This window comes from Triticum aestivum, chromosome 3B (assembly GCF_018294505.1).
Source record: "Triticum aestivum cultivar Chinese Spring chromosome 3B, IWGSC CS RefSeq v2.1, whole genome shotgun sequence".
Classification (NCBI taxonomy): Eukaryota; Viridiplantae; Streptophyta; class Magnoliopsida; order Poales; family Poaceae; genus Triticum; species Triticum aestivum.
Genome location: NC_057801.1, coordinates 511689402 through 511701587, shown reverse-complemented (window position 1 = coordinate 511701587; position 12186 = coordinate 511689402). Strand labels below are relative to the sequence as shown.

Here is a 12186-nt window from a genome sequence, read left to right as displayed (position 1 = left end):
GAAATCTGATTGTGAAACTGACACAAAACTAGCAATGATGTAGTATGTTCATGCTAGCTCGCAGATGGACGGTGAAAGCTGACTAGGCAAAGCAGCTAAACTGGTACTGTACGCCGCACTAGGCAAAGCAGCTAAACTGGTGCAGACTTCCCGCCGACGGACGCGGACGGGCCGCAGACGCGTCCGCCTGCACGACGGTTGGTGACCGATTTATCGACGATAATCGGACGCAACGGTTGGTGGGAGCCTCGGGCTTTCTTAATAAATACTGTACATCTAAAACAATATAAAAGGCACGTTTGTCGAAACAAAAACAAAAAAAACAACCCGCCTCCTACTACTGCCTTGCCATGGCGGCCTTGACATGTCGCGCGTCCCTCCTCCTACTGCTCGTGCTACCCTGCTGCATCCTGCACCCCGCGGCCGCCCAGGCCGCCGACGAGAGGCATTCGCTGATGCAGATCAAGCGCGCGTGGGGCGACCCGCCCGTGCTCGCGGCATGGAACGGCTCGAGCGACCACTGCACCTGGCCCTACGTGACCTGCGACGCGTCCTCCGGGCGCGTCACCAGCCTCTCCCTCGCCAACACCGGCGTCGCCGGCCCGTTCCCCGACGCCATCGGCGGCCTCTCCCGCCTCACGAGCCTCAACATCTCCAACAACGACATCACCAGCGCCTTTCCGACCAGCCTGTACCGATGCGCTTCGCTCCGGCACCTCGATTTGTCACTTGCCTACCTCCACGGCGAGCTCCCCGCGGACATCGGCAACGGCATGCCGCTGCTGCAGGCAATGAACTTGTCCGGCAACCAGCTCTCTGGCGAGATCCCAAGGAGCGTAGCCAAGCTCAGCTACCTGACGCAGCTGGACCTGAGCAGGAATCAGCTGGCCGGCGAGATACCGGCTGAATTGGGCGCCATGCGGGTGCTCGACGCACTTGACCTGTCGTCAAACAAGCTATCCGGCGACATACCGCCGCCGCTTGCCGGGCTACAGCTCAGCTCGCTCAACCTGTCATCCAACCAGCTCCAAGGCCAGGTACCGGCAGGGCTCGCCACCGCCGCTTACGACCGGAGCTTCCTCGACAACCCCGGCCTCTGCCATGCCGATCTGGGGCCAGGCTACCTCACAGGCGTGCGCATCTGTGCCGCGGGATCACAAGCCGCCTCCTCCTCCGGGGGCATGTGGCCGGCGCTCCGCACTGGCCTCCTGTTCATTGGCGGCACGCTCGTTGTCCTCATCGTGGCCTTGGCCTTCTTCATCGTCCGCGACATCAGGAAAAGGAAGCGCGCCGCACAGGACGGTGGCTGGAAGATGACGTCTTTCCAGACCAATCTGGGGTTCGGGGAGGCAGACATACTCCGGGCGATTACCGAAGAGAATCTCATCGGCAGCGGCGGGTCGGGGCGCGTGTACCGCGCCGCGTTACCCGCGTACACTAACCGGTACATCGGCAAGGACAGCGCCGTTGCCGTGAAAAAAATACGGAGCGCCCGGAAGGTGGAAGAGAGGCTGGAGCGCGAGTTCGAGTCGGAGGCCAGCATCCTCGGCGGCGTCCGGCACAAGAACATCGTCAGGCTCCTGTGCTGCCTCTCCCACGCCGACTCCGCCGACAAGCTCCTCGTGTACGACTACATGGACAACGGCAGCCTCGACGGGTGGCTCCACAGGCACGCTCTCCCCAACGGCGCCGGGCACTCCGCGTCGTCCAACGAGGGTGGTTTGGACTGGCCCACGAGGATCAGAGTCGCCGTCGACGCCGCGCAGGGGCTCTGCTACATGCACCACGAGTGCTCCCCGCCCATCGTTCACCGGAACGTCAAGACCAGCAACATCTTGCTGGACTCCGAGTTCCGAACCAAGGTCGCGGACTTCGGGCTGGCCAGGATGCTGGTGCAGGCCGGCACGCCCGACACCATGTCCGCCGTTGCCAGGTCGTCCGGCTACATGGCTCCGGGTAAGGAACCAAAACATCCCTGGTCGTCACTCGTCAGTAGCTGAATTTTCACACCTTCACATGCTGGTGTGCAGAGTGCGCTAACACGACGAGTGTGACGGAGAAGGTGGACGTGTACAGCTTCGGCGTGGTGCTCCTGGAGCTCACCACCGGCCGGGCGGCCAGCGACGGCGGTGAGGACGGGTCCCTGGCGGAATGGGTGCGGCGCCTGGACGAGTCAGGAGGGAGCATCGACGGAGCCACAGATAGTCGCATCAGAAACGCGGGGTTCTCGGAGGAGATCGAATTCGTGTTCAGGCTAGGCCTGATGTGCACGACAGCGTCCCCGCCGTCGTCGCGGCCGACCATGAAGGTCGTGCTGCAGATGCTGCTCAAGTGTTCCGAGCAGACGCACCAGAAGGGCAGGGCGACTCCGCTCTTGCAGACGCTCCGGGAGTACACGAGTGACTTCGACAGCACTGTCTGAATTAAGGAGCAAGCAACAGCGCCTGTAAGCAGGCAAAGGATGAAGCTCATTCAAGTAGTACTACAAGTTTAGCATACTGTAGGAGAGGAGAGGGTTACAATTCCAAACCTAGCTCCACATTCTTTTGATTGATTAGCCAGGTTCAAAAAAAAAACAGGTTAAAAAAAAGGATTCTTTGATTTACATTACCCACATTCCATGGTAGCTGCTCATGGTGGAGGAGCCATTTTCAGTTTAGAAAAACTGAACATGTATTGCATACATATATAGTATGTGGATCGCGAAACAGAAGAAATCATAAATGTTTCGATTATGTGATCATATATACCACCCTCCTTATTCTGAATTATAGAAGATCTCACATGCAGGCAGGTCTCCTCTGTTTGGTTCGCGACATGGCATCGCAACAGAAACTTGCAGGTTTAGGGAAAAAGAATTGGCAGGAAAGGAGCGGCGTCATTCTAACCTCCGTCTCCGTTTCCGCCTTCCCGCGGTTGCAAACGAAACTCATTGGCACAAGACTAGCTATCGGTGGAGAGAAATGGCAAAATAAGTGATCCAGGCGAAAGCAAGAAGCTGCGCCAGGAGCTCACTCCCTCTCCTTAGGACTACTCGACGACATTGTACTGGGAGTGTGAGGCCGCAAGAAGCGCGGCGCCGATGCCGGAGCCGTCGTTGGCCATCTTGACGACGACCGACGAGGCTGCCGCCTCACCGAGCAGCTCCGCGAGCGTCGCTTCGACGCGGGAGCTGAACTTCTTGTAGTGCTCGTAGAGGCCTCCATCTATGGCGACGACGGTCCTTTGCTTCGGACAGCCGCCACTCGGCGCTCTGTCCCTGCCCAGCTTCTTCAGGATGCCGTATATGCCGGCAGCAGCCAGGCGCGCGCCTCTCTCCGCGACCTTGTCGCAGACGTGAAGGGTTATGTATCTTGCTTCCAGCGAAGTATCGGCAACCTAGATGTAAGTTCAAGCATGTGACAAGGAGTCATTGGTTGTTGAAGGTCAGGTTTAGCAATATCCTCTCTAGAGTACGTGTATCATCATATTCATACATACCCCCAGGATATCCTTCAGCTTAGCACCAAGGTGTTTGAGATCATGTGAGGTGTCATGATGCATGGCTGACATATCCGGAGTCCTGCAATACCGCAATTATAAGTTACTGCTTAACAAAGTTTCTTCAGGTTAAGCACATTAGCATCCTTCATTAATTGTGGTCGATTGGAAAGAAGCACTGCCAATGAACACAAGCATATTGATGAATTTTGTGTCATGATATCACTGGAAAAGCTTTTCCCCCTTGAATATCGTGTACACTACACACTCAAGCTTGGAATTTACATCTTTCATTAGGCCTTTGAGCTATTCAAGCGAAAATGAACGGAATATCATTAGTTAATATGCCCATAGTCAAAAAGGTCAAGATGCTATTCTTTGTGCCCACTGTATATGTGTACTCTGATGATTCACTCCAAGGACATACATTGTCATCTAATTAACTCACAGGAGAAACCCCATTTCATTTTCATTGAAAGACAGAACAGAGCTTCACTTCTTCGTGAGATTAGTGTATGGTAGGGCCTTAAGGGGACAGTGACAGAGATTTTTTTTTCCTTCTTTCATTTTGTTTTGTTTTGCGTAGTGGGAGTCTGGGAGCTCCAAGGTCCAAATCCAGTAGCCACAAACTCGCCATGGTTAAACTGGAGAGTGGAGACCCTTATTTTTTATTTTTGAAACGAGTGGAGACCCTTATGATTTGCAAACTTTATGATAAACTTCTGAGCTGGCTGGAAAGGGCTGAACCCGAAGCATACAGAAAATTTCAGAAAACCTCTTTTTGTTCCATGCGCTAGAAAACTAAAACGGAGTCGAAAAATTGAAAACATTACAGGCAGTTGCCTCTGAATTTTATGTTCACTAATAACAGTGTACACAAACTATGGAGACCAGACCTACCAACCAAATACTGCCAATTGCCAGACTGTTAACCTATTGATTCATTAGTTTCATATATATGTACAATGGCCGTATGCATCATGCTGATGCAGAGGTGGGGCGCCCTCCCTTTTCGAAAAAAAAGAAAAAAAAAACAAGAGTACAAAAATATATAGATAGAACCATAATAAATAACATAATTTAGAGTAAGTGTGTCACACAATATAGATTATATTTAATTATATTTTTTTTCTATGAATAAAGCTAAAGATTCAATGGGTGGGACATGGAAGCGCACCTCAGTACAAATAGTTTCTCCAATTTTGATGGAACAACATCACCAAATAAGGAAGCATCATGAGCCAGCCTAAGCAAGATCCTTCGCACAACCTCTCCAAGATACATGCCCGAAATCATCTTCTCATACATCTGAGGCAAAGAGCTAGACAAGATGACACACCCACACATAGCCAGGAATAACCAGAATAGACAAACCATACCTGCTCGCCGGGGTTCAAACTTTCAAAATCCAAGGCAATATCGTAGTCAGAACGGGGAAGCTTGTCTGACTTAAAGTTTCCCCATTCCATGTTGATTACCTGCAGCATACCAAAGATCAAAATCGAATTGTTGAATTATCAACTGAAGTGAGTATCATACAACACAAAAGTTGCACTTGATATTTATACGACTGGACAAGGTGCAAAAGGCCTTCAGTATTCCAAGCATACAAAGGAAGTCAGACACTAACCATGTTTCCTGATCTAGGTAGTGGTCCCTTCCATTTTGGAATTGCATCTACATGCTCAACATACGCTGCATTTGTCCCAGTGCCCAATATTACAGCAGCAACGACATCATTATCAGCATATATCCCGCCAGCCAATGTGCCTACAGTATCATTAACCTGCACAAAAATGTTGTCAGATCATTCCATCAATATTGATAACCTAAAAGATTAAGGCCATCATCAGAATGCGTAGGAAATGGCAACAGCTAAAATCCAGTCATTGAAATGTTTAAGATGATACATAATTGAAGGAGCAAATGAGCTTACGAACCAAAGCTGTAACTTTCATATCAAGCCCCTGCCTCTCCATAGCACTGCTCAGTTCAGCCACCACATCTTCCCCAACCTGAGCTCACAGAAATCAATCATAAATAACACCACTGCAACCATCCATTATCTATTACTGGTATCTTACTAAAAACAAGGTTAAAAGAAGCCTCGATGTCCATCCTAAGATGCTAGAACTTCCCACACTAATGAGAGAAGAAAGAGAAAGATCAATACCACTTATTTTAGTGGGTCGAGAATATAATGATACAGATAAATCAGAAATAGTTGAGAAGTGTTACAACTATACAAGAAAAACATGAATTCTCCAGTGATAAGCATTCAATTGCATACAAAAACCACTCAGCATGATCTTAGGATTGAGCCACCTTCAGTTTAGGCGTTATACAAATTTCATTTTCCTTGTATATCGCCTTATTCTTTTATTGCCTTGGTGTGAGGACTTTGTTGGCTGTGTGCATCTTAGTTATGCAGAGGCCGGGTGTAATGCTTAAACCTTTTAAGTAATAAAGCGCCCCTTTTCGAAAAAAATTGAGCATCAATGTACGTCTTTTTAGTACTAGCTATGCAGTTATGCGAGCAATTTGGCTAGTTATATTACAAAAACAAGGTTAAAAGGCACCTCTAGGTTCACCAAGAGGATATAGATCTCCAAATTAATCGGATAAAAAGGAAAGAAGAGAATGGTTCCTACTGCTTATTCGGTGAGGCCAGTTATAAAAGGTGTAGTTATACAGATAAAAATAAGGACTACTATAGTCATATATCAAATACAACTCTGGTTTCACAGATACATGAATACATTTTAGTACCTAAAAGCACAACAGTGATGGCAATTCAAGTGGATATATAGTTAAAACGATGCTTAAAGTAACACCATGTATGCTCCAACAGGAAATAAGTTGCCATGAAACAGCAGGGAAGGGAAAGATCGCAACTTATCGTGGTTTGTCTAGACTCCATATATAATAAAAATGCACATGAGTGGTATGGTTGTTAGTCCTATTAGTAATTTAGTACACTGCAGTTGTACAAGAAATATAACTCCACTTTTGGCTAGAGTAATTTAGAATACTGCAGTTTTATAGGCATCTTTAAATATTTTCAATGTAAATTGTGCTCAAAGTTACTAGCCATATAGAGCATGTTTAGAAAGATTACTTTTCAATGTAAAAGCACAACTAGCTAGACAATGTAAATTGTGCACAACTATGCTTTGTGAGAGATCTATGGCTAGTTACACACTGGTTACAGGATATTTGACAGTAGAAAGAAATACAATGAGTCCTGACAAGCAGATCTATCACATCAAAAGTGATCTTTCTAAACATGCTCTATGTTTTGGACTACACGTGTTCAAAATCAAAGCAAATATAGTATATGCTAATATTGGATAAAAGACACTTCTCGTATTCTGAAGAACAGTGCAAGGTGGTCGATGAACACTTGTCAGGGAGAGTACCCAAAAGTCAAAAGCAAGGAGAGCCCTAGTGCTATAAGATAATTTCTGTCCAATTAATAAGTCGGTTCAGAGGAATAAAATGTGAGAAGTTTAATTGCCATATTAAGATGAACAGGGAATTTCATAGTGAAAATCATGTGTTTGGTAAGAAATTTCGCTTTGAGCAAGCCTTGGTCATCAAAGATAACAGTAAGATTTATTCGATTATCATTCTGTCAGCCAAGTATGTACTGTGATCATTTGATTGTTACCGTGCCGTTGATGCAAAATCCCTTTGTCCACTTAACGAGGGTGCCTGACGATATCGACGTTTGGTGTACTGGGAAAGAAAAGGTGAAACCCAGTTCCCTATGTCTGCCCTCAGGCAAGTGGAAATCGTCTCCTTCAGTCTCAACAAATCTTTCCAACTCGGCCGCGATGAAATCAAATAGTTCCTGTATTCATGCTTTTGAAAGTAAGTAAACCATGTAAAAATAAACAAGAGATCTAAAGGAACGGATTTAGTAGAGCAATCAAATGTACTTACGGTGGAAGTCCCAACCATCAGATGAGGTGGAATGGGCACCTCTTCATATTGTTGGACAGCACGTTTCTCCTTTCCTCCAAGCTGAACCCGTAGAACACGGAAGTTGGTCCCACCAAGATCCAGTGCATAAAACAGCCCATGCTCATCCCTGAAGTAGTGGGACAAGTCATTAAAGCAGAGGAAAGACGAGCAGAAGATTTCAGAAAGAGATAATTCAAGATCTTTCACTTTTGGCCGGACACATATTAGGAGACTTTTAGTTATGCAATTAGAGTTGAGATACTGCTCATGGGTTCATGTCTGAAACGTGTCTTGTAGGTTCCACATATTTAGTTCTCAAGTTGTTCATGGGATTTTCATTGACGATTGTTATCAAATACTTCCCAGTCCAGATTTTTCAGTCTCCAAAATATCGTAGAAACAAAAGTATAACACAATCAAAGTATTTCTTTCTGAAAAGGCAACATCATTTTAATGGACAGTATTTGAGTATCGGTAGTATAAAATATTAAATTAGATTTTTCCATTCCGACTAAAAAAAAAGAACACGATGCACAAACACTCATTGCCTGGATCCTGCCTTGGTAGAAGGAAAAACCCATACCTCTTAATGGCTTGAGCCTTGATAATAATAAGCCCGACAAGTAGGTAGGAAATACAAATGGCCCATTCATTAAGAGAGCTAGAGAAGGTATGTGGGTACACATGTCTCTACTCATCCTCCAAACACTACAAACCGAACAGTATGTGACGTTTTTATTTAAATCCTTGTGTTCTGAGCCATATCATAATTCTTCATGCAGGCACATTATATGATCAAAACTGATAATTGAGGCGTCATGTCAGAAGATATTCACAAATTGCTGAAGGTGCACATAGAACCAACAACCCGGGGAGGAAAAAACAAAAACGGATCCTTCTTCCAGAACCAATATGTATCATAACAAGTTTTTTTTAAAAAAAAATCGAACCTTATTTCGGCAATTCCCTTTTTCTTTTGTTTTTTCTAGTCATGCTCCAAACCGCCTGAAGACTACAGAACTCCAAACCACCTCGACACTGCGCAATTTCCAGCCAAGACTGACACAAAACGAACGTGCCGTTCATGCCACTCGGCCATGATGAGAACAAACCCGAAGAAGCAGAGGAGGATGTTACCCGGTGGGCAGATTGTCGACGTAGCTGATGAGCATCTTGAGCGGCGCGTGGGGGTCGGCGCGCAGCCCGCGCTCCATCTCCTCCACCATGGCGTCCGCGATGCCGCGCAGCAGCGGCGTCGGCGTCGCCAACGTCTGCTCCAGCTCCTCGATCACGTCGGCCACCTTCTTCCGCCTGCCCGCCTCCGCGTCCCGCGTCCTCTTCCTCCTCCGTGACACCACCACCGCCACCCCAACCGCCGCCGCAGCCGCGGCCGCGGCGCACACCACCACCGCCGTACCCGCGACCGCCCCCTTCGCCATCGCACAACCTCAACCGGTCGTACCAGGTCTGCTTCCGAGCTGGGGGCTGCGCCACTGCAGCCTCTCCCGCTCTGTCCTGCTCTCCCCCGTTCCGCTTGCGCGAGCGTGGGAGCGAGAGTGGGACGAGGGCCACGAATCGGGCGTTTTTACAGGCGAATAGATGCCCTCGCCTTTGGAAGTGTTTTACGGATGTACCCCTGCTCGTGAACGGACGCGATTCCCCGAAGGTGCGCTCGGACGGCCAGGATCGGTCCAGCGGGGTAAGGGGTGGTGCTGGTGCATGCCTTTCCGGGGCTTTTGTGGGTGCGCGGGGTGTAATCTCACAACTTTTACGAGGTTATTATGTGTGTGAAAAGATGCAATAGGAGAGAGAGAATAAGGGTGTTGTCGTAAATTGCTACTCGGCGAGTAATCATTTATATTGTCAGGCCAACTCCACCGCGCGATCCTGTCCGCCCCCGTCCGTTTGGGGTAAAAAGGACAAAAGAGGCGGCCCAGCGCGCGGCCTCAAACGGACAAATGTCCGGATTCGGTCCATTTTCGATCCATCCCCGGTCCAAACTTGCGCTCGGTTTGGGGTGAAACGGACAGCGCGCGGACAGGCGGGACGCGCGTGCTTGTCCTCCCCTGGCCCGCCTGTCGGTGGGAGAAACCAAACCCCCCTCCCCCCACGCCCATTTGACGCCATTTGCCCCAAACCCTCCCACGTCCCTCCCGCCGCCCCCTCTCTCTCCCCTCCATGGCAGACGCCCCGCCGAGTTCCGGCAGCCTGGCCGTCGACCCGCCCGCAAAGGTGAAGAAGAAGGCGCCAAGGAAGCCGCGGTCAGAGTGCACGTCGAAGGAGATCGCCAAGTTGGACGCGGAATCGGCGAAGAGGAGGGAACAGAGAGCGGTCGTCAAGGTCAATGCCGCCGCGGCCAAGTTCGCCGCCCAGCGCGAGGAGCTGGAGGCCGCGCGGCGCAAGGCCGCTGCCGACGAGAAGGAGGACCTCGTCAACAAAGCGCACGCCATCCTCATGCTTGGCATGGGCCGTCCTGCCGGGTTCCCTGCAGCGGCCGTCGGCCCGGCAAGCACAGGCTCGTCGGTCGCCCGGCCTACGCACTGCCAGTCGCCGACGTCGCGCACCGCGCCCATGTGGCCCTGCTTCCCTCCGCCAAGGCACGACGGCCAGACCCGTTTCTCAGGGTCGTCGGACGTGTTCGCGCCGTCCACACCGCGCCCCGCGGTCGTCATCGACCTCAACGTCACGCTTGGGTCCAGCAGCGGCGGGCGGCCATCCGTCGAGATGCTAAGAAAGCAGGCACGGGCACCGTTCACGGGCACCATGCCCCCCCCCCCCCCGCGTCTTGTTTGACGAAATGCCAACCCCAACGCCAGCGGTCGACGACCCCTTCTACAACCGCTACATGGAAGACGTGATCTTCGACGGTGAGCATGGCCGTGCCTACGACCCCGATGAGACCCAAAGTCGGGATGGCCGCACCGAGTACGTCCCCGATGAAGGTGGGCACGACCGTGCTGACTACGACCATGGTGACTCGTGGCATGAAGACGATGACATCTATGTCGAAGGTGATGAAGAAGAAGAAGAAAGCAATGACGTTGATATTAGTGGTGCGCCATTGTTCATCGATGAGCTCACCCAAAGAGCGGAGGCACAAAAGAAGAGGAAGAGCATCCGCACGGGTTCATATACACAAGATGAGGACAAGTTGATTTGCCAAGCTTGGATGGGGATTAGCCAAGATCCGAGAACCGACGCGCAACAAAAGGGCATTGTTTTTTGGACTAGAGTCCACAAAACATTTCATGAAAGGAAGATATTTGAACCCTTCCAAATTACAAGCAACCGTGGCATCGGCTCGATTCAAAAAAGATGGGTGTTCATCCAACAAGAGTGCAACAAGTATTGCGCCGCATTTGAGAGCGTTGAAGCACGGCCCGTGAGTGGTCTCGGCGTTGGGGACATGGTATGATCTCCTCTTTCTAGCCCTTTCCTTGCTACGGCCATGAGACTTCGGCCGTGTAATGATTTGCATGTTCTCTTGTTGTTGATCATGTGGTGTAGGCATTCCAATCTTTGGAGGCATTCAAGGCTCGGCACAATGACAAGCCATTCACTCTTACGCATTGTTGGACACTCATCAACATGTGCCCTAAGTTCAAGAACCAATACCGTGAACTACAAAGGAAGAGAGGACTGAAGACGGCCAAGTTTGCCGGAGGTGGAGATGGCGAGGCGTTGAAGAGGCCGAGGGGCAAGACCAACTCCAAGGTGGACGACATACGTGACGCTCATCCATGGCCTTGCATGAGACTTTGCATGGCATGATGTCTCAAAAGGATGTGAGGGATGAGAAGAAGCGGCAAAGCAAGGACGAGCAAATGAAGCAATACCTAGACCTTCAAAGACAGAAGCTTGAGATGGAGGAGGCGGCCAAGAGGAGGAAGATCGACATGGAGGAGGCGGCCCGGCAAAGGCAGCTCGACATGGAGGAGGCGGCCCGGCAAAGGCTGCTCGACATCGAAGCCGACAACGTCAAGGCCAGGCAGAGGCAGCTCGACATCGAGGCCACCAATGCCGCCACCAAAGCGAAGGAGGTGGCCCTTGCGATCATGAGTGTGGACTTGTCGAAGATGAGCGACAAGACGAGGGCCTGGTTCGAGGCCAGGCAGAAGGAGATGCTCGATGCCGAAGGCCTGAACTAGGCCGTCCGATCGGCGTGGCCGTTCTTTTTGAGGCTAGCATGGGTGCCGCCAGTCCAGCCGCTGGTAGTGTGCCGGTGAGAAAACATTCATTTTGGAGGCCGGCTGTATTGCCGGCCGCTTGCTGTGTTGCCGGCGAGGACAACTATTCATTTTGGAGGCTGGCTGTGTTGCCGGCCACTGGCTGATGCCGGCGATGGACGTGTAGGCCGTTGGCTCTGTTGCCGGCGTGATGAACCGGGGCCGCCGCTGGCCTGAACTAGGGCTTGGCTTTGAAATGTTGCTTTTAGTTTTTTAAGTGTACGCGGACAGGATGGGGCAAATGGATGCGGCCGCGCGTTGGGCGCACGGTCACCGCATCCTAGGACACGCGCAGACACGACCCCAAATCCCTACCCAAACGGACAAAATTCGGACAAAACGGATATCCGTTTGGGATCGCGCGGTGGAGTTGGCCTCACAGAAATGGAAATGAGGCCCACAGCTCAGCAGAAAGGAAGTGATTAGTTAGGGCATGTACAATGCATAGCCTCAAGGTGATGCCTCACATGCCACGTAGGATCGGATATGACGTAAAGTAGGTTCGGATAGAGAA

At 50.4% G+C, this 12186-nt stretch overlaps 2 protein-coding genes across 2 annotated transcripts; one reads left to right on the top strand and one right to left on the bottom strand.

Annotated features, from left to right (window-relative positions):
• Window positions 1-320: 320 nt before the first annotated feature.
• Window positions 321-2616, top strand: LOC123070643 (receptor-like protein kinase HSL1). The gene is made up of 2 exons (XM_044493928.1): window positions 321-1956; window positions 2031-2616. The coding sequence occupies exons 1-2, from the start codon at window positions 351-353 to the stop codon at window positions 2420-2422; spliced, it is 1998 nt and encodes a 665-aa protein (XP_044349863.1). The 5' UTR covers window positions 321-350; the 3' UTR covers window positions 2423-2616.
• Window positions 2617-2710: 94 nt separating this feature from the next.
• LOC123070644 (hexokinase-6) lies at window positions 2711-9001 on the bottom strand. Its single transcript, XM_044493929.1, has 9 exons — window positions 8584-9001; window positions 7426-7573; window positions 7151-7333; window positions 5421-5495; window positions 5111-5266; window positions 4860-4958; window positions 4658-4788; window positions 3481-3562; window positions 2711-3378 (listed from the first exon to the last, which is right to left on the bottom strand). Exons 1-9 carry the CDS (start codon window positions 8883-8885, stop codon window positions 3031-3033), a joined length of 1524 nt encoding a protein of 507 aa, XP_044349864.1. The 5' UTR covers window positions 8886-9001; the 3' UTR covers window positions 2711-3030.
• Window positions 9002-12186: the final 3185 nt, after the last annotated feature.

What these genes read in the sequence shown, in the direction of transcription:
- LOC123070643 (XM_044493928.1), top strand. Translation starts at nt 351, where the DNA reads ATGGCGGCCTTGACATGTCGCGCGTCCCTCCTCCTACTGCTCGTGCTA. An exon ending in GTCCGGCTACATGGCTCCGG is followed by an intron (nt 1,957 to 2,030) that starts GTAAGGAACCAA and finishes GCTGGTGTGCAG; the next exon opens with AGTGCGCTAACACGACGAGT.
- LOC123070644 (XM_044493929.1), bottom strand. Translation starts at nt 8,885, where the DNA reads ATGGCGAAGGGGGCGGTCGCGGGTACGGCGGTGGTGGTGTGCGCCGCG. An exon ending in TGATGGTTGGGACTTCCACC is followed by an intron (nt 7,334 to 7,425) that starts GTAAGTACATTT and finishes GCATGAATACAG; the next exon opens with GAACTATTTGATTTCATCGC. An exon ending in GATTTTGCATCAACGGCACG is followed by an intron (nt 5,496 to 7,150) that starts GTAACAATCAAA and finishes CTGTGAGCTCAG; the next exon opens with GTTGGGGAAGATGTGGTGGC.